The 26981-nt window shown below is 51.0% G+C and overlaps 2 protein-coding genes across 6 annotated transcripts; one reads left to right on the forward strand and one right to left on the reverse strand.

The window, feature by feature from the left end:
• Positions 1-11136: 11136 nt before the first annotated feature.
• On the reverse strand, positions 11137-14750 carry LOC139829221 (uncharacterized). Of its 2 annotated transcripts, none has more exons than XM_071815633.1 (2): positions 14680-14750; positions 11137-12396 (listed from the first exon to the last, which is right to left on the reverse strand). In XM_071815633.1, exon 2 carries the CDS (start codon positions 12190-12192, stop codon positions 11443-11445), a length of 750 nt encoding a protein of 249 aa, XP_071671734.1. In that variant the 5' UTR covers positions 12193-12396; positions 14680-14750; the 3' UTR covers positions 11137-11442. The 2 variants fall into 2 exon arrangements, with proteins under 2 accessions (XP_071671734.1, XP_071671735.1); XM_071815634.1 differs by lacking the exon at positions 14680-14750 and adding an exon at positions 13361-13749.
• LOC136108457 (centrosome-associated protein CEP250-like) lies at positions 14025-26599 on the forward strand. 4 transcript variants are annotated; one of them, XM_071815630.1, is made up of 21 exons: positions 14025-14289; positions 15045-15101; positions 15820-15902; positions 16478-16643; positions 16894-17000; positions 17699-17806; positions 18394-18490; positions 18959-19057; positions 19233-19411; positions 19582-19764; positions 20328-20472; positions 20753-20899; positions 21086-21316; positions 22046-22239; positions 22789-22916; positions 23119-23288; positions 23765-23944; positions 24766-24900; positions 25576-25731; positions 26133-26240; positions 26328-26599. In XM_071815630.1, exons 1-21 carry the CDS (start codon positions 14191-14193, stop codon positions 26367-26369), a joined length of 2814 nt encoding a protein of 937 aa, XP_071671731.1. In that variant the 5' UTR covers positions 14025-14190; the 3' UTR covers positions 26370-26599. The 4 variants fall into 4 exon arrangements, with proteins under 4 accessions (XP_071671731.1, XP_071671729.1, XP_071671730.1 ...); XM_071815631.1 differs by lacking the exon at positions 14025-14289 and adding an exon at positions 14866-14883; XM_071815628.1 differs by lacking the exon at positions 14025-14289 and having other exon boundaries at positions 14823-15101.
• Positions 26600-26981: the final 382 nt, after the last annotated feature.

Below are 26981 nucleotides of genomic sequence, written 5' to 3' on the forward strand. Positions count from 1 at the left end.
GCTTATGAAGTTCAATGGCATTTGAGTGTCTGAATCCCTCAGGCTCTATTATGAATTCTAACCGTAACTTACTGACAATAGTCTTTCAGTTCAGAAAGCACAAAATGGTTACCCTTTACAACAACAGAATATTTGTTTTGTAGCTATAACAATAATCTAGTCTGCCTTCCAGGGACTATTTTGTGGTCGAATTCAGGATAATTGACACAGTTTACCTCAGCGGAAAATTCAGCTTTGTGCATGAGGAAGACCTGTCTTTACTATAGATTTACAGTCACAAGTTCCTGCCTAAAAGATGTTATCGCCTGCTCCAACTTCTCCATCCAGAAGACCCTCTTGTCTGCCCCCTGCTCATATCTGTTCAGCCCAGAAATGCTTCCTCAGTATCTCTAACCTGGGCCTGATCCAAGGCCTCACAGACTTCATTCCCACCTCCCTTTCCCCAGGAATTATTCTGATTCCACAAAACACCCCAATCCATCATCTCACTGCTGCTATCTGGCTCTGAGAGTATAAAAGGCACGTTAGGACATAAAAACAAGCAATGGAGATGGATCTGGAGTGTTGGGTAAAGCTTCAGTTTGTCTCGTGGTCTCTATAGATCGACTTTGCAGGAGCAAATTATAATAAATATCTGCATGTGCACAAAAGGGACTCTCCCTCTGCAGCTGAGCTACACTCAGCGTAAGGTCTGGAGGAAGGAGTAAATAGTGTTTAGAGACACATTCTGCTGTCCAGATAGTTGGGCTGGCCAAAGGCAGGGACAAATGCCTGTTTTATGATTTTTCATGTGAGATAAAGGATATTCAATATAGCTGTCATTACATAACATTCCTTAACTACTCTAATATCTGCTAAAAAGTGCAAAGAGACAGAGAGGAAACTGAATGGCTTTGCAATAGGGCCAAAATCAGGATGGTGGTTCCTATTATGGGAACACTTAGTAAGGTCTCCAAGTTGCTCTTGCAGCTCAGCGTAGCCTGACACAATGCCTATAAACAGTCATTACTGCTTGACTGAGGGTATGAGGAGGGAAATTGTAAGACAAAGTTAATTTACATCTTAAAAGAGTTTCCTCTTAAAAAATCACACCATGGTAACAAAATTTCAGCATTGTAATGATTAATGTCACCACACTGTACTGACTCTACTGCCTCATAATTAAATAGGAGATATTCAGTTGTACAGCACTTGAATATGATAATGGTTTATGTATTAACTCATTCACCTTGCAATTTCTTGACCCATTTTTCATTTTTAGAGGCACAGGATGATTGGATGTATACAATAGCATTGACTTTGAGAGCGGTCTCTGAGTAGTCATGGGGAAATGAGAGACGCTGTTGCTATTGGCTTTACATAAGGCTTCCTGATTAAAAGCTGGAAGTACATTTTCTGAGGTCTTTCTAAGTATTTCACTATTAGTAAGGGACTAGATACTTAATTCCCAGCATATGGTTCTAAAAATTTTCCATGAACCAAATGACAGCTGAAGAGGAAAACTGGAAACTCTGCTGGTCCTTCTGTTGCGAATCGCCACTTGTTGATTGTAGGGATTGCCCCCATCTAGTAAAACAGAGGAAACACTTAAGCTCCTGTTAAAGATACCTTCTCTTCTCCCAGTAATCTGGAAAGTGCAAAGAAAGTAGTCTACACCTTAAGCATTAGACAAAATTCCCAATAATTATGTTTCTCTGCCATGTTAAAACCACCTACATTGAAAGATGCTGGGATTTTAAATCAGTAGATGTGTTTGTTTAAGTTTTTTGCCTGTTTCTGTCAATCTCTCACTCTCCAATATTTGGCAAGTATCTTACGTGAACTATTTGAACGCCCAAAGTTAACCATTGAAGTTCAACAAGACAGTGAAATAAATCTCAGTTTTTCAGAGGTGTTGAACTCCCACACTTTCCGTTCAAGTCAAGCACGTGATTGTTTCACCTTCATCATGGTCTTGCTGGTAAATATCCAGCAACTTCATAGCAGGGTGTCAGTTTTCCTCCTCATTTCTGATATAACTAACTTCTCTACATGAAAGCACAGACTATAAATAATATTGGATCTTTAACTTAAAAAATGCATATCCTGATGAATATTTATTCGGCACATTAAAAATATCATCCATGCTTTGCTTTAATTTGGCTCATAAACCTGAATATTGCAAAAAACCTAAGGACAATATTTATTCAGCACATCAGCACAGCATCAGTTTAGGAAAACTTCATATTTCTGTTTAGGATACTTATGTGCTTCCTATTGCTGTCCTGTTAAAATACTTCATAATCTTTGGAAGTATTTATTTGAGACAGGAAGGACCGTTCCCATTTCACAGCTGGAGAGATGGAGTAGACAGATTTATGACATCTAATTTCCACTAATTCCAGTGGAGGCAGATGTTGAATAATTCGTTAAAATCTGACGACAACTAAGTGACGCAAGGTCACAAAGGAATCTCATGAAGCGTGATTTTCAGAGTTGCAGATCACCCTGTTGGGACACCTGGCTTCCCAATTTTCTTCTCATACTGAGGATACATTATTTAGACTATCGTGACTAGGTGCATACAGCAGTATTAGCTTAGGTTTTCAGCTCAAACTTGAGCCAAAACTTGCCATTGTCTATCCATAGCAATAGCTTGCTCCCTGGCTCTGTTTTGGAGTAAGTCACCTGGATCTTCAAGCAAGAAAACTTAGATTATGTCTCAATTGTTGGCCTTGGCAGCGCTTCCCAGCTCCTGCGACGGATACATGCTCCAGTTGCTTTTTACTGTTCTGCTGGAACAAGATGCAAACACGAACTATCTCCTCCACCAGAGGCCCGGATTTTCTTGTGTCTGGAGAGGGATTTTGCAGTTTGAGTACTCTTCCATGTATGCAGTTGCTCCAGACACAGCACCTCTCTAGCATAATTATGTCCAGGTTTGAGTTACACTCTTCCTAGCACAGTGCTTTGCCATATTAAGCCTTTTTAGCTTCGGTATTGAGTCACTCCAGAATCCTTTATTCTTGTTCATTCAGTTCGGACTCAAAGAGATTCCGTTTTATACTGTGATTTCTAGGAATGTCGGAATAAGAAGTTGCCCAGATTCCACAGTCCAACCTTTCTTGGTTTCTAACATCATTGGGAAAGGTTAGCTTGTGTTTCCAATTTCCACAAGCGTATCTCCTTTTGAATATACACTCTCCAGAATTCCCTCTCTTCAAATAGGCAGAAGGTTCCTCTGTGTAATGCTACCATGTGCAAGCAGAGTGTTCTGGTCACAGTCATGGACACTCTGACCAAGACATGCATGGGGCTCCATCTTCTCCATTTGCTTCATTTGACCACACTGGTTTTACTAGTATCACTCTGGATTTGCCCCAGCATAATGGGAAGAAAGATCAGGCACTGAAGTGAGAAATTCTTTCTACCATAGGTAGAAATAGGAACTCACATGTCACTGCTGCTTTCAAATGTATTTCTAAATGAAAATACCTTTTATACTGTCAGTAATATAACACAGAGATGACAGGTTCTGTTGGCTTTCCATCAGTTACAGCCTATGTCAGCAGCTTTTCAGGATCCAGAACACACTCCAGTTTCTGCACTAAAAGCCATTTCTTTATGTTGCCTTTTTGCCACTGTGAGTGCTAGTGCCTTGTAATGCATTTGTTATTCCTTTTTTCATAGAAGAATCTGTAGCGTATTCCTTGGAAGATTTGTTGTCACAGCTTCCACAATCACCTCCTATTTTTTCCATCTCCCTTTTAAATACAATTCAGTTAAATAGGTTGATGGTGTTTGCATTAGTCTAAGCAGAATTCTTGGCAATATGACAAGCTGAACTGGGCTGAGTTTTTGTGGTTTTATGATAGTCCTGGCCACAGCTGATGTTTCGTAAACTAAATGTTTGAAAACAAAAACATGGGTTTTCTTAAATGTGAGATTCCTGTCTCTGGTTATGTAGAAGCTATTTGGGGCAGGAGGCAAAAATTGCAGAAAGAAAAATACCCTTTCACAGATATCCTACAAAATGTGTTAGAAAAAAATTCAAAAGCACAAATAATAGTTCTGTGTCTGACTGTTAGTGCTTATATTGCAGAGGCATCTTGCAGCCCTAATTAGGGACTAAAATCTCTTGTTTCAGGCTCTGCCAAGGCATAAAAGATGATGCCTGCCCATACAATACGTAGACCGAGATTCATTGATGTTTGATGGAGATCAGGAAGGATGGTGAAGTGATAGTCTACCCTTCTGAAAGAAATATGTAAGTTTAATATTTTTTCTTCTCTATTAGTATATTCATGTCTTCTAGTCCTAGACATTTTACCTTTATCAGTTCCTGGGAATTCATTCAGAACTTAGCAATGTGACACTTGCCTTGCCAGCTGTTTACAAACCTCCCTGCATAACCCAGCTATTGCATCTCAGAGCTGATTTGCAACAGCTCCACTAACTCAGCTCTTGGCCTTCCAGAAGGGGAGGATTCAACTATGACATTCTGTGGCACTTTGCAAATGCCTAGAAAAAAAAGATATTAATGCAGAGTCTATGAAGATCAATTTCAGCAGCTGTGTTATCAGGATTTGCCCCAAGGTCCAAGAAGTGTTGGTCGTTTAATTGCATTTGTCCGTGGTTTCACTTCTGGACAATTAATGTGACAAACAGATTTCCAGTTAGCAAATTTCATACTCATCCCAAATACAATTTTATTGTCACTGAATGAAGAGACGGAAAGTGATCTCCCTCAATTTTTGTTTCTTCTTTGAAGATCAATCACCATCGTGTGCAGAACATATTTTCTGTTTATGGGATTGATAAGTTTGAATGATGAAAATGTATATTGGAATATGTAAATTGCTCATGTGGAAAGTGACATATTGAAGGCTAGTTTCAAGCATAAGTCTCCTTTTTGTGCTTGGAAGTGTTCATTTGCTGGTGGAAATGGATTCTCCCATATGCCCTATGCTTTTAGAAATTATTTGAATCAAACCCTTCGGAAAAGTAAAGACAATGAAATTAACAAGACAGAGTACACTACAGATACAAAAATACAGAGATATCTTTCTTGTCAGTCGTTATTGCCGTCTCTTCATTGAAAAAAACAGCAGGCAAACAGAAAGATTTCTATGTAATGGACATAGTCTAATGAAAAAAAGTCATGTATTTCTTCTGAAGATTTTCACATCAGCCTCCTCACATTCCTTTTTCTCCATACTGTTGTACAGTTATTAAGTGGTAGTTTCCTTGCATGATGCTGATGAGGAAAGGGCTATGTCTTAAGGAAAAAAACATCCCCACTGACCATATAAAAACGCATTTTTATAATCAGATTTGTTTTGAAATAGGGTATTAGGAATCCTTCCTTAGTTTTCCTTCTCGGGACTGGAAGGTTGATCACTGGCCTACTTATGCCATCTTCTGGATACTTACGGAACTGCCTTTTATCACAGGAAAAGCCTCCATCAAGAAGCATTAATAATTATCATTGCCTTGAAATAATTTGCTAATTGAATCCCTGAAGTAATTTTCTTTCTTATTTTATAGAATTTAGAGCAAGCCAAAAGTTACTGAATTATTAATAACGTATCATATTCAGCTATTATGAATAACCAGAAGATTGGACAAAAAAGGTCTTTGTAAGCGTGGTCCCAACAATAATGATAGTGAAGTTAGGTTTTATAAAAAACTACTTTTTATGCTGATACTTTACTAATGAGAGCCCCATTTTCTCAAAGACTGGCTTTTCATCTCTTGGGGATAATCACGTAGAAGGAACAGATGTTAATCATGTTGCATAATATGTGTGCTGTGTGACACTCGGTTACCATTCTGATGCAAGTGGTAGAAGAACCTGCAAAGAGCAGTTGATGTTGTCTGAGCTTCTGGAAATTTTAGCTTTGCTATTCTGTTTATTCATTTAATCACTCTTGCCAAATCTCACATCGGGTAATTACATCTGTCTTAGAAGACATGGAAAAAGGCTGAAGGGCCTCCACCGTCTTCTGTAGCCTCATTATGTTTCATTTTCCATAGTATAGAATGGTTATCTTGCAAACTGGGTTCTACTGCAGCTTCCAAAGCAGTAGAGAGGTGGCACAGACAGAGCAGAAGAAATGTGGAGATTTATCCGAGTGAAAATTGTTTTGTGAGTTTGAGTTTCAGTTCACACCTCACAGCGCAACTGGAAATAGTAGACCCCTACCACACGTGTTAAGTGAAACAAAGTGGGCATCTGAAATATTAAATATTCAGGTTTTTTAAGTGCCTTCTGTTTCTTGAAAAATATATCAGTGCATAAGTAATGTGCATTCAGGATTGAATTGATTAATTACAGTAGACATGGTGAATTATGTTATTGTAGACATCATGAAAGTGTCCTGGTCAGATCCAGGTCAATGTGCTGTGTCTCACTAACAGGGTTAGCACAGGAGAGTAGAGGTTTCCGTTTTGAAAGCTTCTCATCACTTTTGAAGAGCGCAAAGAGCAGGGACGGCACAGAGAACGCCGCCCAGGGAAGCGCTGGCTTGGCGTCTCTTCCCTCGCTTTTCCCCAATCGCCAGCCTTCCCATCCAAGTGCAATTACAGGCTAAGATGGAAAGCCACATCAGAACAGTCTGATTCTCTCATTATTCTCAGTCTTCAGTACCAGCATATGTTAAGAAAGAAAAAGGCCATTTTCAGTTTCTTTGAAGGTGATGGTGGCTTTTGAACTGAGTTGAGAAACTTTGCCATCACCACAAGAGCTACAATGTCAGTTCCCTACTTGCTCTCAGAAAATTTGAGAGAAGTCCCCAGCTTGGCCTATGGGATTTTTTAAAACACTAATCCAACACTTTGTTACTAAGTGTTTAATTATTAGGACTGTGAAATACGACACCTAGAGCATTAATAGAAAGAACTAATCATAGCACACTCAGCACATACTTTGCCCTTCACTTATAAAATCTCTTGTCATTTATTTGTCCTTTAAATGACTTCTTGTAATACCTGAATCAGGACAAATGGATCCTTCAGAAGAGAGAAAATGGCCCCAAACTGGCGCAGAAAGATCTGATTAAAACTTATCCTCCTTCTGTGGCAGCCTGAAGATCCCGGGGGATCTGCCATTGCTCAACAGAGCAGAGAGAAGAGCAGGCAGGGAAAATGCTTTCTGCCTGAGACCAAAAGATTTTATTGCTGACATGCTGCCATCCACTCTCTGTAGGACCATCCTGTGATCAGTCTCTCTTGTATCCTTTAAAACTCAGTGTCAGAAGTTTGGTTCCACTGTGATTATTTTCCCCTTTACTGATTGTGTGCCATTTACTTTTACGTAAGATTTTTATAAACGAGGCAAAACAAAGACAGAGATGAAGCTTGTGCGGAGATAAACACTTGTGCTGCTGGGACTCCCACTGACTTGGGCACAGCAGGGGCCAGAAGTAATGGGGATTCACAGGCATCCTGATTAGACCTCTCACTGTGAACAGGTAATTGAAACACTACAGCCCATCACCAGCATTTACCGGTGTCACCCTGAGACCCACCCCCCCGATGTTCCCCTGGGGTACCCCCAGAATCATCGATAAAGGTAATTAGTTTAAAGCAGACCCTGAACAAAACAGAGGCTTCACATGCTCCTTCTGCCGTCATGTACAAGCAAAGCAGAAGCTGAGGCCATCGATCACCCGTGCTTGCGTTTGCACAGACAGCACTCCTGACACCAGCCCTGCCATTGTCCCCTCAGCAATGGCTATTTCTGTGTAGTGTTTGGGTGATTGTCAGCATGATGTGTTGTAGACCCAACACAAGCTTACACAAACAATAAACACACAGAATACTTTCATTATTATTCTTGCATATTTTTCAGAATATATGGCAAAACACGACATAATTCTAATGTGACCATTATGGTTATAGTTTGCAATAAAAAAGTCATCTTGGTTATTAGCAGTGCTGCTAAATCACTGACCTGATTGGAAATGTTCCATCTGGAATTATAAATTAAGGACAGATTATCAGAGTAGTGATTTATTGTGCAAATAGATCCTGCTGATGGCATTCAGGAAAACTTATCTGCCTGCCACTCAGCCAAATTCTTTTATCACAATTGACTGAGGTTTCCAGTCTTGAATTATTAGTTAATAACATCAGAGCAAAAGCAAAATTTATAGCTTAAGTAAACTTCAAAACAGGAGAACAGTGCCTTAGATACCAGACTTAGTGCTTGCCTTAGGCAAAGCATTTTTCTTTTAGCACGGAATTGTAATAAAACAGAAGTAAGATTTGTGACTAATTCCACGTTTTATTGCCTATATAACTTACTTGATGGCAGAATACTATCTTCTGAGCTATTCTTTCTTCATTTGTGTGTTTTAACACCAGTAGTCATCGTGCTATAGCTGAGCATAGGCCAATTGCACACATTCAGATATGTACAAACCACAAAATTTGAAAGTAACACATCTGTGGTTTCTATTTAGGGAAATTTGATACAATCCCTGCTTTATCATTTCACCTGGTTTATCAAACGTGCTTGAGGAAACCCATGGATTTCTTCAACTAATTTAGAGAAGATAGTTATTTGAATGAAAATAATAACCATACCTCATCCTCTGTCAACAATTTCTTGGCATTTACAGTATTATTTACAATTGTGTAATAATACTAATAGCCACCAGATGCCAGCATAAGCACGCAGGCACTAAATAAGTGCCTGTTTCATGCTAAAAGGCGGGGGTGGTGCAGACCTCTCAAGTCATTATGCAGTCACAGTCCTGCGAAGAGTAGAAGTGCACTTTCTTTTAGATGTTTCAATGTCATATAGAAATAAAAGATCTGATCATCGAGTCAGATTCACATGGCGCTGTACTGAAGTTAATCTTGGATTTAAAGAGACCACTTACTGGAGAAAGGGCTGTATCACTCGCCTAGCTGGTAATCACCTTCTCTGCTCAAAACTGGCTTTTTTCCATATGGAACTTTGACTGGAATTTCTAGCCTAATAGATCTGTTGTTTCAGTTTTTTGTTGTTGTTTGTTTGTTTTCCTTTGCATACTAAACTGAGGATCATTAATACCAGATCTTCTATTTGTGTAAGTCTGCACAGAATATGCCAAAATCCATCATCTATTCAGAGCAGGATGGACCTTCCAGACATGTCACATTCTCAGTCGTGGACATGTGAACAGTGTAGGCAAGAAGAACAAAAGGCAAGTTACTCATAGTGCAAACATACTGTGATGCTTTCAAATGCAGATTTTCCTCTTGATTAGTTTCAGCTGAACATATGAACATGCTGCGTGTGAAATTAAGTTACACATACTTATCCACGTATATTAGCAACATGGCAATGTGGTTTTTTGCAAGCATCTACCCACATGTCTGTGCTGTCTTTGGATCACGTTTTAAGTGTCCTGGAGATTATAAAGAGAATATGAAACTCATTGATTAGTGTGTTTTTAAAAAAGGTATGAATATGATGAAGGGAACTGCTGGAGAGAGTCCAGCGCAGGGCAACAAAGATGCTGAAGGGAGTGGAGCATCTCCCGTGTGAGGAAAGGCTGAGGGAGCTGGGGCTCTGGAGCTGGAGAAGAGGAGACTGAGGGGTGACTGATTAATGGGGATCAATATGGAAAGGGGGAGTGTCAGGACGATGGAGCCAGGCTCTTCTCGGTGACAACCACTGATAGGACAAGGGGTAATGGGTATAAACTGGAACACAGGAGGTTTCACTTAAATACGAGAAGAAACTTCTTCCCAGTGAGGGTGCCAGAGCCTGGACCAGGCTGCCCAGGGAGGCATGGGTGATGGGCCTGTGCCTACCGCACTGATCCCACAGCAGTGTCAGCCCTGCTGGGGCTTCTCCCTGTGGGAGCTGTCAAAGGAGCAGCAGATGTGCTAAACACAGCAAGCTGGAGCCTCTGATGGACTGTGGTGGTGGAGCCGAGTTGTCCTGTTGTCAGCACCGTGAACACAATCACTGGAGATGTGCTGATTGCCTTCACCACTGTAGCTCTCTGCTCCATGTGACCTCAGCCAGCAAAAGGATGCTTTCAAAAGGCAGAGCTACGGGAGAGGCAAACCAGGGCTGCCTGTGTTGGCGAATCTTCACAGAATAGTTTGGGCTGGAACCTTTGGAGATCATCTACTCCAAGCCCCCGAAATGAGCAGGGACACCTTCAGCATTTTAGAGCACAAGTCTTACGAGGAACAGCTGAGGGAAGTGGAGTTGTTTGTGTGTGTATGATTGTTACGTATGGAAGACCAGCAAGGGCAGACCAGCAGTCTGAGGGCCGTACCAAGCTCGGAAGTTTCATGGCAATGTCCTTGACCCCGGCCCCAGGGAGGCAGCAGACTTCTCTACGGGGAAGGTCTGTCTGGCATTTTGGGCCTTCTGTTCCTGACAGAAGCGAGTCACCTACAACTGTAACCCATTTTTTCCTTCCTCGTGTAGCTGGTCTTGATACAGCAGGTATGCTTCCTGACCCTGTCAACACCTCTGGTGTGGATCGGCCTTCGTCCTCATGATCCATTGACTGGTCTTCCACATCCAGAGCCTCATACCTGTTGTACGGAGGCACCTGGGAGGGCGAGGTGGGCAAGGAGGGGTTTCACCTGCTGCCCCAAGTGTGGACTTGCTTCCATTCACTCCTTTCCCTTGAGCTAATGCCTCCAGCCCGGCAGGGTGAGGGTAAAGGGCCCCCTTGATCTTGGTGGGTTTTGTTGGGTTTTTTTTGGTGGCTGTTCCTGTCCCAGGGAAGCCAGAGCATAGTCCCACCAGTCTCCTCAGACTCCCTGATGCTTCTTAACCTTTCTGCTTCCTCTCTTAGCTCTGCCACCAGGCTGAGCAGATGGATGCCTGGTCACCCCTCCCACAGCTCTGGTCTCTACTGCCATCCCAGCCCAGGAAAGGCTCTGGCACTGCCGGCAGCCCCAGGCCTGCAGGGCTGCATGTTTCCCTGGCAGCTCTGCCTCGGTTGCTGCAGGACCTTCCTGGCAAGTGCAGAGGACACAACTTTCTGCTGGCTGGATACCATGGCCAAGCTCCTCCTAGGAGGGTGACAACCACCAGCTGAGCTCGGCTCTTGAGCCGGTGGGGTGACGGCGCCCTCCCCGCACGCACGGGCCGTGCCACACGCTGCGGGCTGGCACTGCTGCTGACAGGTGGGGGCGAGAGCGGCGGTCAGCGTGGCTCCGGCCAGGCCCAGCTCTCCTCGGCGCCTCTGGCCAGAGCTGCCGGCTCCGGGCGGCCTCTCTCGGTGTTTGCCGCCCCAGGAAACCCCTCAGCGTGGCAAGGTCTGCCGCTCCGCCGCCCGTCGGGTGCAGGAGCAGCTCCCTCAGCGAAGAAGGCAGGCACAAGCCAGCACTTGGCAACAAACTCTTTATTGGAAGCACGGGGCTGTACTTGGCGGAGCTGCCCAGGGCTCTACGCGTCTCTTGCCGCAGCCCTGCCCAGGACATGGCCCGCAAGCCTCCCAGCTAACGGCCTCGCTGCTGCCGCGGCTGCTGGGGCTCGCCTCCCACCAGCTGGCCGCGCGCTGCTCTGCGTCGTGCTGCTGTCTGGGCAGGGGCCCTCGGAGCTGCCGGAGGGACGGGCTGTCTGCAGAGCTGTGGGCCCGTGGAGGGGCGGGTGTCCTCAGCGGGACGGCTCTCCTCTCCGCCTGGAGGTCCGGGCGACTTTGCTCCCTTGCCGGCTTCCAGGCTCTGCTCTTGAGGTGCGCCGGGGAATCCTTGTCCTTCCTCCACGCCTGGACTTGAGAAAGGCGCCCGGGGTGGCTGCGGCCGTCTGTTGGAGACAGCTCCCCTGAAAAGCTCCAGCAGTCCAGAGCATGTGCAGCTACAGCCTCCTTCAGCCTGAGAGGCTCCAATGGCTTCCAAGGTGCTGCAGACAATGTTGACAACTTCTGTGGCCAGACGGTCAAGCAAAGCCCCTGAAGTTGCTCTGTCGGAAGCTGCTCTTTCAGCTTGCCCCGATTTCTCTTCCTTGGATTTGCCCGCTTCGGTGGTTCCTCCGGCAACAGGCCCTGGCTCAGGTGTGCCGGATGCGAAGTGCTTCCCCAAGCTCTCCGACACAGTCGCTGTAAGCTGCTCGGCCGCCAGTCCGATTTGCTGCCGATGGCGCAGAGAAGAGATCTCCGGAGGCTCTGCAGCTCTGAGCACACGGGCTGCACCTTCGAGTCCTGGCTCAAGTTGGGAGGGGCTTTGGCCCTTGCCCAAAGCTGCGTCCATTCTTAAGCGTCGCCCCCATTTCAGGGAGTTGCTTGCTCCTTTGGGTGGAGGTGGGCACGATGGTTTGTGAGGCAGCAGCAGCTGTTGTCCCAGACAAGATGGTGTCTGAGGCAGCAGGAGCCGCTGTCCCAGACAAGAAGTGTTGATCTTCCCCCGCAGTTTGGGAGCATGCTCTAACTTGGGCAGGTGTTCCCGAAGCTTCTCCTGCAAGGTGATAGCAGACAATTCTTGACAACCGTTAGCATATTCCACACCTATTCTAACACAAACTGTCTATATAAGTGATGCTAAGTAACATTCGCATGTTTATCAGTTATTTCTAAGTTACCTGTTTTAAAGAATATCTCATAAAACTATGTCAATTTTAAGAATAGGGTAAGGTTATATGAGATCATGCTTGAATGCACATCTACTTAGATACAGCCTGTAAAACTTCAAAATAAGGTAAAACCTTGGACACAGCATCCTGGACACAATTCACAAAACCAAACACAGAAAACCCCTGGATACAGTTCAAAAGTTAACTCAACTATAACACCTCCTACAGCCTCACTCAGGCTAAGACCCAGTTCTACAGGGAATCTTAAGTGGGGAAAAGCAGCCCAGGCTTTTGCCTTGTTTGGAAAGCCTTGCGGCCAGGCTGTTGGAGGGGCAGGTCCAGCTCTGTAAAGCCGTGCTCGTGCCCTAGGACAGTCCCACATGGCGGTGCTGTTGAAGGCTGCGCCTTGTTCTGGCCATTGATTCTCTCGGCCCCTCAAGGCTCCTGATGGCCCTTTGGGTTCCCACCCAGGGCCCTTGCTGGGCCTTTTGCTGTCCCACCAAGGGACCGGCCTTCGGCTTGCCATCTTTCCCAGGGACTCCTCCTCTCATCTCCTCAAGCCGTCTCTGTTTGCCTTTCCATGTCCCCAGGGATGGTTTTTTGGGGCAACCAAGGGGCCACCGAACAGCCTTTTGGTGCCTCCCAACGGCCTCCGTTTCTCTTCCTGTGCTTCCTGGGGCCCTCTGTTTGCCCTTTGGTGTGGCCCAGAGCCCTGCGTGTGCCCCTGGGTGTCCAGCCTGAGCCCTTTGCTGCCTCTGGTACCCCCATGGCCCTGCGTGTGCCCGTGGGTGCCACCCTTGTGAAGCACGGATTAAGCGTGAGAGGTTCTAAGTCAGGAAAGCTCCTGACCTGAGGGGTGAATAAGTGAATTCGTGCAACAGACTAGTCTGGCCAAGGGGACTGAGCCCCGTGTGTCATGTTTGGTTCCTGTATTTCTTCATGAGGTGATGAAGTGAAGTGTAGTTCAGAGAGCACGTGGTGCTGTGACTTGTCCGTTTTCTCTCCCACCCAGGCTGTTCTCTACCTGCTTGCAGTCTGTCCCGTTCATGCTGCAAAACAGGGAGGAAAAGGTTCCCAAGTGCCACCCGTGTGCGTTTGGTTTGCGCCCCAGCCTGGAACTCCTGCGCCAGGGCCAGTCCCGGGCTCAAGTCTGAGCTTTAGCAGAAAGCTGCGGCTGCTCCGTCGGCTCCCCTGGCCCACGGAGCTTTTGTGCTGTCCCTGCGCTGCCCCCTCCCTGCCCCAGTGTCCCCACACCCCACGCTCTGCTCTCGGGACCGTTTCCTCGCTCCTTCTCTCCCGGGCTCCCGCCGCAGCGCGTGCTGCCCGCACCGTTCTCCGGGGCCGTTACCGGTCCCTGCGCAGGGCTCGGTGGAGCAAAGCGCTGCCCAGAGCAGCACCGCAGCCCGGCGGGCCCGGCCAGGAGCGACCAGAGAGAACCGAGACCCGAGGAGAGAGGAGACAGAAGCGAGAAGAGCAGCGGGGAGCGAAGCGTTGCCCCAGAGCGGCCCCGAGCCAGCCCGGCTCTCCCGCCCCGCGGCTCCCGGTCGCGCCCGGCGGGCAGGGGGAGCCGCTCCGCCCGCCCCGGAGGCGCCAGCCCGCGGCCCGGGGCCGCCTGAGCGCGGTCCGCCGGGCAGGGCGCGGAGCAGCCCCCGCCGCGGGGCCCGGCAGGGAGCAGGGCCATGGCGGCGCCGAGCCAGGGCTCCCTGCGGCGCCGGCTGCAGAGCTCGCAGGAGGCGCAGCACCGGCAAGCGCTGGTGGTGCGGAAGCTGCAGGCGAAGGTGAGGAGCGGGGGCGCCTGCCCGAGGGGAGCTGCCCGGGGCCGGGCCGCGGTGCTGGGGCCGGGGTGTCCGGGCCGCCCAGAGAGGGCGCTGGGCCGCGGCGATGCCGGGGGCGAACGCGCGGCCCCAGCGGGTTCCTTCCCGGAGCTGCCGCGGGCGGGACGGTGCCCAGCGCGGAGCTCGGGGGAGGTCCCGGGAGCTGCCCCGCTCCGCCCGGCCCGCCCAGGCGTGCTGGGCGCTGCTTCCCCCGCCGGCAGCCCCGAGCCGCTCGGCAGCCCTTGGCCGCCTTCGCTGCCGCTGCCCGGCCGGCGAACGGGCTCGGGCGGCTGTTGTGCAGCTGCACAGAAACCGCGTTGTGCAGCGGCTGAGCGGGGCTGGGGCAGAGCTGACCTGCTCGGCGGAGCTTGAGAAGCGACGTGGAAACTCCCTCCTTGCCCCCCCTTCAGGGCCCGGGGGACCTTTCCCCCGTGGGAATCTCGAGTTGGGGTCGGGGTGCCCATGGGGCAGGCTCTGCTGGCCAGCGCTGCCTTAACATGAGCAGACAGTGCTGTGTGCGACAGAAACCCTGTCTGGCTGGCCTGAAGATCAGAGGCGGTGAAGCTTCCCCGTATGGTCACGACTTCTCGTTGCTGTATCAGCAGCGCCGTGAAATGTTCTGTGCTTGGGCTGCAGAGACTGAGAGAAAAGGGGATGCGGGAGGAGCCGCGTCTGGGAGAAGCTGCATTCGCTCATCTTCATTCTCTGTATCCACCCAGGTCCTGCAGTACCGGACTCGGTGCCGAGAGCTGGAGCAGCAAGTGGAGGCAGGAGGGGTGAGTGTGCAGGCTGCTGACTACAGACAGTGCACATAGCGTTCGTTAACACTGGCAAAAAACACCTCTCCAGAGTGACAGTGACAGGAAAACAGGCTTTTGCTACCGGAGGGTTTCGGGAAGCGTTGTAATTCTGCCCGTCAGTGTGTGTGCAGTTGCCGTTCTTGGAGCAGCCAGTAGTCCCAGAAATGCCAGTCCAGAAATCCCCACCAAGAAGGATTTTAGTTTTGTGAGAGAGCGCTTTCCTGCTGGGGTAACGCGCTGTCCTCGGTCTCAGGAGAGGTCTGTACTGCCTGTTACATTGTGGGGCCGTCTCTGAAAGAGAACCGGCTGGAACACGGCATTTCGGCAGGCGGGAATGCTGGCGTTCAGCACACAGAGCTGGCTCTTCTGTGCTTTTCTTTCTGCTTCGCGGCTAAAGTAAACCTGGGAGAGGAAGAGTAGGAGAGCAGGAGAGCATTCCTGGGCTTCAAGTGCAAGTGAGCGCTTGTGGTGCTGAGTGGAGGATCCCGGGCTGTGAGAGTGCAACAGTGGGAGACTGAGCAGAGCTGTCACCTGCAGTGACACCCTTCCCCTTCCTCTCTGCTGTCACGACACTGTTATGCCTGGAAGAAGCCACGAGCTCCAGAGATACCAGCAAATGGAGGGGAGAGCGATGGATGCTGACAGTAGTGAAGGGAACAAAAGAATTTGACTAATCTTTTCCTTTCTGCCTTAGGGATCCCTCCCCGGCATGTGGGAAGCCACAGAAGACCACAGCCTGGAGAAAGCACTGCTGCAGCTGGAAGAGGAGCAGCAAAGGTACAAGGAAGAAGCGTTCCCTCATAGCCGGTACCCTGGATGCTCATGGAGGGGAGGGAAAACCTGCCAGTGCCACCTGCTCTCCCCAAGGGAAGCGGCTGGACGAGCCGCTGTGACAGGAGAAAGGTCCACGATGTGTTCTCTGTGGTGCAGTGACAGTGTTGTGTGCCGAATGGCTCTGTTCTGAGCGGGGGGTTGTTCCGGGTGAGCTCCAAAGGTCCCTTTCCAGCCTCAGGTGCTCCAGGGTTCAGTAGGTGAGGGCTCAGGACAGTGGTAGAGAAAGGTGATGATGCAGTGATCAGACAGCACGGCAGGGAGGCAAGATGTTCACTGTGGGCATCATCAGAGTTGAGAGGAAGGGAGAACCGAACCTGTGGATGGCAATGGAAGGCTTAAAGCCAGGAGAAGCAGCTGAGCTGGCTGTCCCAGAGAGATCTTAGTTAATGCCAGGAAGCGCTTTTGCTGCCTCTGAGTCTGACAACAAAGTCAGTGTTGAGGGAGCTGGGAAATCCCGGGGCTGCTGCTTGTGGGCAGCAGTTGTTGAGCGACCTCTCTGCTGTTTCTCCCTCTCCCAGGTGTGAGAATCTGGCAGAAGTGAACGCTCTCCTGCGGGAGCAGCTCGATAAAGCCAGTGAGGTTAATTCAGCCCTCAAAGAAGATGTTGGAAAACTGACGGCGGATTGGATGAGGGCCCGGGAGGAGCTGGGGTTGAAGGAGAGTGAATGGCGCCGTGAGCGCGAGGTAAGGAAAGGCTACGGGCTCATCAGCCGTGATGCCAGAGCGGCGTGAGAATGGATTTGATTTCTGGCCGAGAGGTCTTGCTGTGTGGCAGCAGTGGCTCTGCTGAGCTGTGCTGGTGCTGAGGAGCAGAAGACAGGGCTGGGAGATGGAAGAGACCTGGTGCTGGGGGTTGCGCTCTCTCCTCTCTGAAAGACTCGAGCAGTGTTGGCGAAGGCTGGACTGGCATTTCTTTTTGTCCTGACACGTTTAGGAGTATGACAGCTACATCAGGGGTGAACATCAGCGTCTCCTCAGCCTGTGGTGCCAGGTGGTGACCTTCCGCCGTCAGTTCCTGGAGATGAAGACTGCCACTGACCGGTGAGTACGAGGGAAGGCCAGAGCTCTTGCAGGAAAGCTGTAGCTTCCTTCACACCTGCTGGGTGAGCCTCCGTGTTACAGTAATTGTGGCTCAAGCCATGATTTCTCCTTTGAGAGTCTGAAGCAATGAAGCCATGAAGCTGTTTAGCTGTCTTTGGAATGATTTGGTTTGATGCAGGTTTTCAAACCAGACTGAGGGGCTCGGGCTGTGGGCAATGCCGAGGCCCTGAGCAGATGAACTTGCCTGTGGTGATGTTTGGGCACATTAACTCAGGCACGGGCACACATGGACATGCTGGAAGAGACTCCCCACAGCTGTGCGTGCAGCATGTAGAGCAGTCCGTTTAATAGAACGGTGGAAATCTGCCTTACATCTCACTGAATGAGAGTATGTTAATAAGCTAGAGCAGCAGCCACAGTCAGTGAGAGTCAGTGGAGGTCCTTGAGGCCTTCTGGCCGTCCCACACATTTCTTCTCATCTCTGAGGAGAAAACAGACTCATCCTCGACGATCACGCAGACTCATTGCTCAACTGTCCAGATGTGTCCTGGTGCCAAAGTGCCAGATGAGCGGCTCATCCCAGCCAAGATGTCACCTTTCCTGCCAGCTGGGACTGGTGCACAATGATGCGCTTCAGAAGCGAGTGAGCTGATAAAGACGGTGCTGTGAACACGGTCTCTTTCTTGATTCCTCTTCAGAGATTTGTCTGAGCTGAAGGCAGAGCACATGAGGCTTTCTGGAGCTGTGCTTGTGAGCTGCTCCCGTCCAACCTCTGGCGACCTGGAGAAGAAGGAGCTTCAGGACAGGTGAAGCTGTTTTAAACTTTGCTGTTACCAACATGATCTTTTGTGGCTGCTTCTGTGATTCGTAGATGAGCTGTGTTCATGTTTTAAACACACCCATGCTGCACAGCCCCGTTTCTGTCCCTGGTCAAACTGTTCCCTTCAACAGAAGGGGCAGAAAAACCGTCAGACTGACAGAAGCTGTTCTGAGTAAGACCAGACTGGCAAAGAGATTGCATAGCACAGTGTTTTTGCTGTTAGCTGATTCTTGGTGAGAAATGGAGAGCAGCATAAAGAGAACTCTCTCTCTGTACAGCCCTTTTCCTCCCCAGGGCTGCACTAAAGCAGTTGGGAGGAATGTGCACAGGAGCATCATAAGCAGTGTAGCTCCTCTGTGCTAACGGTTCCTTGCAAGACTGAGTGCAGAAGACCTTTGTGGCAAGAAGGGCCATTTGGCACCCTCAAGCTCATTACCCTGTAGAGCTGGATGCTGCCTTTGCTGTATTTTCTGGGTTGAACTTTCTCTGCTGTGCCTCTGGGAGCTGCTCAGCTCTTTCCCAGGCGATGGTGTGCTGTGCTTTTGGAGTGGCACGTGGACCTTCTATTCGCAGGGTGATGGAGCTCTCGGCCTTGCTTGTACCCTCCCAGAAGAAGAATGAGGAGAAGGAGAAGATCATGGAAACACCTGACGACACTGTGGAGATTCTGGTGTGTTTTCCCTTGATCTGGGAGACAGCCCAGTGTTTGCTCCCCAGCCGTAGCACACAGAGGTGTGGTTTCCTCAGCAGAAGGAGGGGTAGAGATGCCACCTGTAGGGGAACATCAGGGACATTGCCAGAATGTTCCTTGTGTGTTTGGCACAGGTGCAGTCAGTCCAGGTGCAGCAGCGGCAGGGGAGCTGCAGACAGCTCCGGTGTCTTCCTCAGGGGTTGCACCAAGGCTGTTGTGCCTGGGGTCAATATTCCTTGGCACTGGCAGCTTCCTGACAGTCTATGGAAACGAGCTGTCGGTCTTTCCCTTCTTAGTTTTAGCGAGGAAGAAGTGGAATAGATGTGGGAAGGAATGCACTGGAATCCCGAGGGCTGAGGCTTCTGGGCATGGCAGTGCCGCTGAGGATGGGAACACTGCAGAGGGAGCAGCTCTGCCATGCCCACCCTTTCCTCCTTCTGTTCTCAGGAAGCCAGTCGGTTAGAGAAAGAACATGAAGTTCTGTGGAGTAAAAGTGCCAAAGAGGAGAACCTGTCCCTGCAAAAGCTGATAAAAGATATAACTGAGGTGTGTGCAGAGCTGGGACCTTGATCTCCACCCCCCACCTTGATCTTCAGCCCCCCTCCCAGCTTTTGCCTCCATCGGAGCCGTCTCTCTGCTCACTGCTTCTCCCGGCTGTCTGGAGCCACCTTTGCTGCTCCTCACTGCTTCTTTGTGCTCTTTCCCTGCCCGTTGCTTGCAGGCCCTACAAGAAGAGCTTTCTGCCAGGCAGGACTCCATCGATTCCCTGCTGCAGCAGCACAGGCAGCAGGAAGAGAAGTGCAGGACGCTGCAGCAGAGGCTTGAGCAGCTGCAGGAGGAATGCGCCACGTCCAGCAGCCAGCGGCAGCACCTCCAGTCTCTGGTGGAAGCGCTCAGAAGGTGAGCGTTTCCTCCTTCTCCTGCGGTCCAGAGGCAATCTGCTTCCAGTTCGGGAGCCCAGAGCTGTTCTTCCTCCCCGTGCTCCCCACAGCTCCATCCTGGGATGAGGAAAACGGGATCTGTGACTCTCCCGGCCTCTTCATTCTTGTAACGGAGCCTTGTCTCTGCAGTGACTGTGCCAACCTGGAGAGAACAAGGGACGAGCTACAGCAGCAGCTGGAAGTAACGGAGCAAGAAGCCTCGCATCTGCGTCAAAGGAACACGGAGCTGCAGCTGAAGGAAGACTCAGCCCAGGGGGACAAGGTGGAGCAGCAAGAGGCAATGGAGAGAGCGCGTCGTGAGCAGGAGCTGCTGTGAGCGTTCGAGCTTTCTCGGGGCAGGGGTGGGCATGGCTGGACCTTAGGGGCCCAGCGCACAAGGCTGAGTTGTGCCTGCTCGTCATTTGCAGCGCAGAAGGGCGAAGGGAGCCCGCGGGCAGGGCTGGCTGCCTGCTGCCATCCAGCAGAGCCGCCTCCGTGTGCTTTGTGCGTGAGCTTCACAGAAATCATTCCCAGCCTGAGCAGAGTCTGTCGTACCCGAAGGAGAACTTTGGCAAGTCTTGGATCCGATGGATCTGATGGATCCAAGAGGAGGGAGAGAACTAACAGGCAGGAACCCGTTGAGAGTACCTGAGCCACTTGGAAAGGTTCTGTGATTTCTGGAAGCTTGTTTTACTTTCTCAGTGACAAATGTTTCACCCACATCAATGACAAAGAGTCATGTGGCTCTAGGCAGGAAATTCCAGCGTTCCTCAGGTGTAAATAGAAAGCTGCTGGAAATCCCTCCAACTGCCATATCTGGACATAGTAGGTACTCTTGGTTTGGAGATGACAATGCTTTTAGATTAAGAACTTGCTTGTCTTTCCCCGTCTCCCAGGCTGAAGGACTTTGCTGCGCTCGAAGGAAAACATTCATTATTGCAGAGTGAGCTGGTAGTGGCGAGAGAGACGCTGGAGGAGTCGCAGCTTCAGAGGGATCTGCTGGAGCGAGAGAAACACGAGCTGACCATGGCCCTGGAGAAGGTACAGTCACCTTATTCCTAGGGAGCACCTGTGGGAGAGGGAGCTGTGACAGCAGGACCAGCACCGGTGCTGTTCCTGGCAGGAGAAGACAGGGAAACCGTTGTTGTCCTTCTGGGGAAATGGGGATCAGAGCACACAGGCTCTTTGGGTGTTCAGTCCCCACGTGCTCATTGGGAGCGTGAACTGGGAGCGTGTCAGAGACACCCAGGGGATGGGAGTTGCTGCTGGGAGTCGGGCATTTTCCTGCCCTTGTTGTCACGTTGTTCTTTTGTCTCTGCAGGCCAAGCAGTCGGTGGCAGAGTTGACCAGGACTCAGAAGCAGCTGAGTGTAGAAATAGCTGATCTCCGTGCTGCAGCAGCCAACATGAGCAGTATCAATGAAGCTCTTGCAGTGGAGAAAGTGCAGCTGAACCACCTTGTGCTGCAGGTGAGTAGAGTTGCCAAAGCTCTTGCCAGCTGTTTGTCTCCAGCTGCTGCTGCTTCTCAGCCTTCTTGCCTTCCAGCAGTAGGACTGGCTGGCTGTGCAAATGTTGTTCCTTGTCCTGTCCAAGCCAAAGCTCCTTCCTAGGAAATGTTCCTGTCTTTGATGTGCTCTCTGCTTCTGTGATTGTAGCTGGAGCAAGAGAATGAGGTTGTGTCAGAGAAAGTGGCCGGGCTGGAGAGAACAAGAGTCTGTGAGCAGGAGCAGCTGAGCTGGTGTGAAAGAACCAAGGCAGAGCTCTGTGCAGAGAAAGCCCAGCTGGAGCAGCTGCTGCAGGAAGCAGAGGAGCAGCAGGAGGGGCTGCGGGTGCAGCTGAGGAGACTGGCAGAGGAGAAGGAAGAAACCCAAGAGCAGCTCAGTGAGGTGAGACCAAAAAGCTGGTGCTTGTGGGTGGGCGTTTGGCTGCTTGGCTGAGTGAAGCTGTGTCTGCTGGCTGCTGCAGGGTTTGTGTCAAGGAGACACTCGGTAGCCCTGCAGGACAGGGGGTTTGTTCCCTTCTTTTTGGCACCACGTTGATGGCTTGCGGAGCAGCTCTGCAGTTCTCTGCGCTGTCCTCTGCTTCTCTGGATTCTTCTAATCCACCAGTCCGTGTTGGCCTCTTCCGTGGCTTTTGCTGAGCTGCAAAGCAGTGATCGTGTTGTCCATGGATCAGAGCGGGGCGACTCCTGTCACCTGTGGCAAAAGAAACAAACTGTGTAGCTCTGAATCCTTTTTCTGAGGCAGAATCCAGTCGGCAGCGGCTGAACATGAGCCGGCGTGTGCCCAGGTGTCCCAGAAGGCCAAGAGCAGCCTGGCTTGTCCCAGCACTGGTGTGGCCAGCAGGAGCAGGGCAGTGACCGTCCCCTGCACTGGGCACTGGGGAGGCCACAGCTGGTCCCAGGCAGCCCAGTCTGGCCTTGCACATCACTTGCCGGTGAGCGGGGCCAGCGCCTTTTGGCAGCCCAGGCTCTCGGTGCGGGACCAGCAGCTGCTCTCACACTTGGAGCCCGCGGGACAGGAGCTCTTTCTCCTCCCGCCCACTGGCCAGCAGCGCTGGCTGCTCTGCACACAGCTGCACAGAAAGGGCTCCAGCTGCGGTTTGTCCTGTTCCAGGTGTCCCGGCAGCAAGAGTCGGCCAGCACTGGTCTGGAGCAGTTGCGCCAGGAGTCCTCTCGCCAAGGGCTCGCCCTGGCCAAGGTGTCCGAAGAGAAGGAGGTCCTGGTGCAGGAGAAGGCTGCCCTGGAACTGCGCCTGGCAGCCGTGGAGCGGGACAGACAAGGCCTTTCCGAGCAGCTGGCAGAGGCCAGGTAAAGGGCGAGGAACCCTGGGCAGGACATGACTCGCTGTCGGGAATTACAGAGCTGGTCAGCACTGCACGGGGCTTCGTTGCGTCCCCTGTGCTTTGCGGATGTTCTCACCTTCCAGGGACAGAACAGGGAAGAATCTTGAGGGGACAAAAACCTGCTTATTGTGTCCCCCTGCAGAGCAATTGGAAGTGCTGATGGGATGCACCTGTGAGCAGAGGTTGGGCTTTTGCTGGCTGGCACACACGTTGTCAGGAAAACTGCTACCTGTGTGCCATCCATCAGGCAGCAGCCATTTCAGATTTGGCTGTCGAGATGAAATTCGGCTGGACTTGCTGTGTTACGCTGGGTCCTAAGGAAAGCCTGGGTGTTCCCTCAAAGGGGCCTGCATTGCTAATTTAAATGGTAGAAATATGTTTGCTGTACACGGGTGTCCATGCAGCCCCTCTTCCGTTCTCAGGGGCAGGAATCTTGAAGCACTTGTCACTGGGATCCCTCCCTGTGGGTGTCAGGAGCAAGAAGCTCATTTCTCTCCGTGTCCACAACCCGCAGGCCGGTGAAGGAGACCCTGGCGCGCAGCCTGTTTGAGGCTCAGCAGCGCGTATCTCAGCTGGAGATCGCCCGGAGTCACCTGGAGATGCGACTTCACACCGTCACGCAGGCCAAGGACGTGATACAAGGTGAGGCCCCATGTGCTTTGTTTCTGGTGATCCCCTGCCTAGACAAGATGGTATAAAACCAGCTCTCTGTCCGCAGTGCTTGTGAGGAGTGAAGGAGCTGGAACAGACCCCTCCAGCACTGAAACTCCAAGGGCTGAAGGTCAGTAAGGCCAGAACCAGGGTCTGGGTAGACTCTGACTCTTGCCACTTGTGGGGTTTGCAGGGGAAGTGAAGTGTCTTCAACGTGAGCTGGAAGCAGAGAGATCTCTCCTGAGGCAGGAACGGGAGAACGCGGCACAACAGCTCTTGCGGAGAGAACGGCAGCATGACGATGCCCTCAGACTTCGGCAGAGCGATCACGAAGCAGAAATACAGAGGCTCCTGCAAGACCTGGTAGGAAACAAGAGGTGTTGAATTCCTCAAGCAAGCTCGGTGGGCTGGCTTTAGCAGAGGAACGGCCCGAGGTGTGAAATGGCAGCAACCACGTGTCGCAGGCCACACATTGCCGGACCAGCAGCAGAGCCGATGGCTCGTGCTCGAAGGCATGTGGAGCCCACAGGACTCTGCTGGGACAGGAAATGCAGCCACAGATGGAGCGTGGGCATGAGATGAGTTCAAGGGCAGGTTGGGGGTCCCACCCAGAGCGTGGCAGCACAGGGGGGCTCTTACCAGCCTCCCGTCTCCCATGGGGCAGAGTCCTGACCCTCCTGCCAGCTGCAGTCACGGGAACTTTGTTCCTTTCTTGCTGCCCTTTCTCGGTGGACAGAGGGGTTTTCTTTGGGCCTGAACTCCAAAGGAGGGTGAAGCTTCCCATGTTCTGAGGAGCTTGGCTGGGGCTCCATCCTGAAGCGTTTTCCTCCCGTCCTCAGGCACGCGCACGGGAAGGGCACCAGTCAGAGCTGCAGGAGCTGCTGGAGCGATGGCAACAGGAGAAGGCAGAGACAGAGAGGGAGCACGAGAAGCAGCTGGTGGACATGGAGCAGAAAGTTGCTGCTGTGGAAGCTCAACGGCAAGAGGAACAAACCAGACGTGAAAATGCCGAGCGAGAGGTAAAGGCTGCGAAGGGAGAATTGGTGTGTTTTCGCGAGGCTGGAGCTGTGGGAGATGGCTGGGGCTGGGGCCGTGTGGAGCATCCCCGCATGTTTCCTGCACTGAATTTGGGCAGGTGAAACGCGTGCAGGGCCAGCGCTGGGACTGGGGACGAGTCCTCTCATGGGAAGCCAGACAGAAATGTGACCTTTGGTTTTAGATTGTCGTGCTGCTCGTGGGTTCTGGTTTTGTAAGAGTTACCTCAGAATAACTTCACTGCTCTCTTAACGGTCCTCTTTTGATGTTTACTGGTAGGTGTTCATAGCCTCATGTCCATTACAGACCAAAGTGAGTTTGTAGGCCTGAATCCCCACGAGGATGGGGTTTGTGTTTGGGGGGACGGGGAGGGGCGCAGCAGGATTGTTGACAAACGAAAAACCTTTTTAAGGAGTCCAGTGAAAGATTTTGGAGCGGTAGGACAGAGGTGTCTTCTGGGCTGTTTTCAGTCCCTGGCTGGTGAGCTGTTTTGTGCCCAGCTCTGCTGTGCCAAAGCAACCCCGTCCTCCACTGGCAGCACTTGTGTCCTGCCCAAGGTCCTGCGTGCAGAGTGAGCCACGTTTCCTGTGAGCTGACTAAGAGTTTGTTGTGGATTCAGTCCCTGAGGGACCCTGTTTATCCTGCCAGTGTCCCTTAGGAAGCTGCGTCTCCCCGTGGGCAGAGAATGACCCAGGAGAGCAGCAGCACAGCGCCTGGAGAACGTGTGAGCCCGTCGGCCTTGGAGTCTTGGCACAGACCTTTTGTGAGGGAAGTTTAAACCTGTCTGCTCTTTATTTCTGTGCAGGCCGTGCTAGAAAAGGAGCGTGAGAAGAATTCTTTACTGGAGCTGCTTCGCCAGAGTCAGGGAGAGCTCACAGACGCCTGCCAGCAGGTAGAGCAGCTCAGGCAGCAGATGGAAGAGCAGGGAGAGAAGGGGCAGGTGAGTCCGCCTGCTTGGGGTTTGAAGGAACAGGCCCTTGGCAACTGGGCGTGAGCTGAGAGGGGCTGAGAATCATTGGAACATGCTCCACACAGTAGAGGGCCAAACAAACCCCCCCAAAATGGGAAATGAAATGTTGGGTATTTTCTTTCTTTTCTTTCTTCCCTTCCTCCCTTCATTGGTTCTCTCCTGTCTGGCCAGCTTGGCCCGCGTGTCCTGGGGAGGATTTGCCATGGCAAGGCAAGGGCACAGTTGACCACACTAATGTAGGGAACTCGGTAGAGTTTTATACCGATGGCTGAACAGCAGCGACACCGATGGTGCTTAGAGGATGCTTTCAGAGATGGAGATTTTTAGGAACAGCTTTTCCGCTGTATTAAAATAATGGAATTGGTACTGTTGCGTGATCCAGTTAAAGGCTTCATTGCCATTCCGCATGTACTTGTGCCACAGCCCCAAAAGCAGGAAGGCAAATGAGTGTGGATTTCTCCCAGGTGACCTGCAGGGGGCCCCTGGGAAGAGAGTTTGGGGCTGTTTTGGGCTGTGGCCCAGGGGGAGAAAAAGGGATTTGGCCCTGTCCAGTCCTGAGCCCGCTCACTCTCCCCGGCTTGTTCATTCTGGCCCTTGTAACCTGCGTGTGGCACCAGCTCCACCATCTCCTCTCTGAATCCCCAGCAGGCTGCTGCAGAAGGGGAGCAGCTCTCCTGGCTCTCAGAGAAGAGACGCCTGTCGCAGCGGCTGGAATGTCTGCAGGGAGCAGTTGCAAGGCTGGAACTGGAGAAGACGGAGCTGAAGCAGTACAACGCTGAGCTCAGGAGGACCCTGGAGCAGGTGAAACGGGCTCTCCCTGCCTCTGCAAAACCTCCCGGTGCCCTGGAACACCACACGTTTCCCAGACAGCACTTTGGAGCCCTCTGCTGGTTTCCTGCCCTCTCCCCGTCCCCCTGTGCACACTCACTGTCTATTTTCTCTCCCTTCTGGCACCCGTTGCCTTCACAAATGCACATTCACTGGGGTACCACCCTTCCTGCCCCAGTGTCCCCGTCCACACACACTGGACTCTCTCTTGCCCTTTCTCCTCCATATTCTGCTTCGAGTGCGTTTTGCCCCAACGTTCTCAGGTGCAATTGACAGTCTCTGAGCAGAAATCTCCTTGCCCTGATGTGCAGGGGTCCTTCTGCAACTCGTTTGGTGGCCCGAGTCTGTGACCCTTTCTCCTTCCCAACGGGCAGGTGGAACGTGAACGGAGAAGGCTGAAGAGATGTTGCCGTGGTCGCTCGCTGCCAGATGCGTGCGGATTGTCTCTCTCTGACCAGCGGAAGGTGCCAGCTTCTAGACAGGTGAGAACAGGATTGCACTGGGTGGCAGGAGGGTCTGGCCATAGGGAGGAACGATGGCAAATCCCAGTGGTCTTTTTCCTCTTTCAGGTGGCCCTCCTGGAGACACAGCTGGTGCAAGAAGCAAAATAGAAGCAGGACTCCAGGGGGCAGTCACACCCTTGGAGATGAAGGAAGTGAATTTTAACCACGAGCTACTGGGGGGTTGGGGAGGGGAGATGGGGAACAGGCGGATCGGAAAGGTTGTACCCTCCGAGTACCTCAGCCCATGGGGAAAGGAGGAGGGATCATTGCGGCCGGGAGCTAGGGCTGGGGAACTGGGGTCAATGGGGGCTGCGTTCCCCGCATTTTGGAAGAGACCCCACAGGGATATGCCCGGTGGACTCTTCCCTTTATTTGAATAAAGTTTTTCTTTTGGTTTGACTCCTCTGTCTCTTTTTCTGAACACGGAGCTCTAGCAAAGTGAATTTCTGTACAGCTGCCGCTGGGTACCCAGCACGGCGCTCCCTGTGCCCTGGGTGCCGGGCTCTGCGTTTCTCTGCCCCGGGAGCTCCTTTTCTCCTCTTTTCTGTCTCAGGGCAAGGGTGATGGTTTTAAACAAAAAGAGGGGAGAACTAGACTAGATACAAGGAAGGAATTTTTTAGAATGAGGGTGGTAAAATACTGGCAAAGGGTTTCCCAGAGAGGTGGTAGATGCCTCATCCCTGGAAACATTCAAGGTGAGATTTCATGGTGCTCGAAGCA

Source organism: Patagioenas fasciata, chromosome 16 (assembly GCF_037038585.1).
Source record: "Patagioenas fasciata isolate bPatFas1 chromosome 16, bPatFas1.hap1, whole genome shotgun sequence".
In the NCBI taxonomy this organism is placed as follows: Eukaryota; Metazoa; Chordata; class Aves; order Columbiformes; family Columbidae; genus Patagioenas; species Patagioenas fasciata.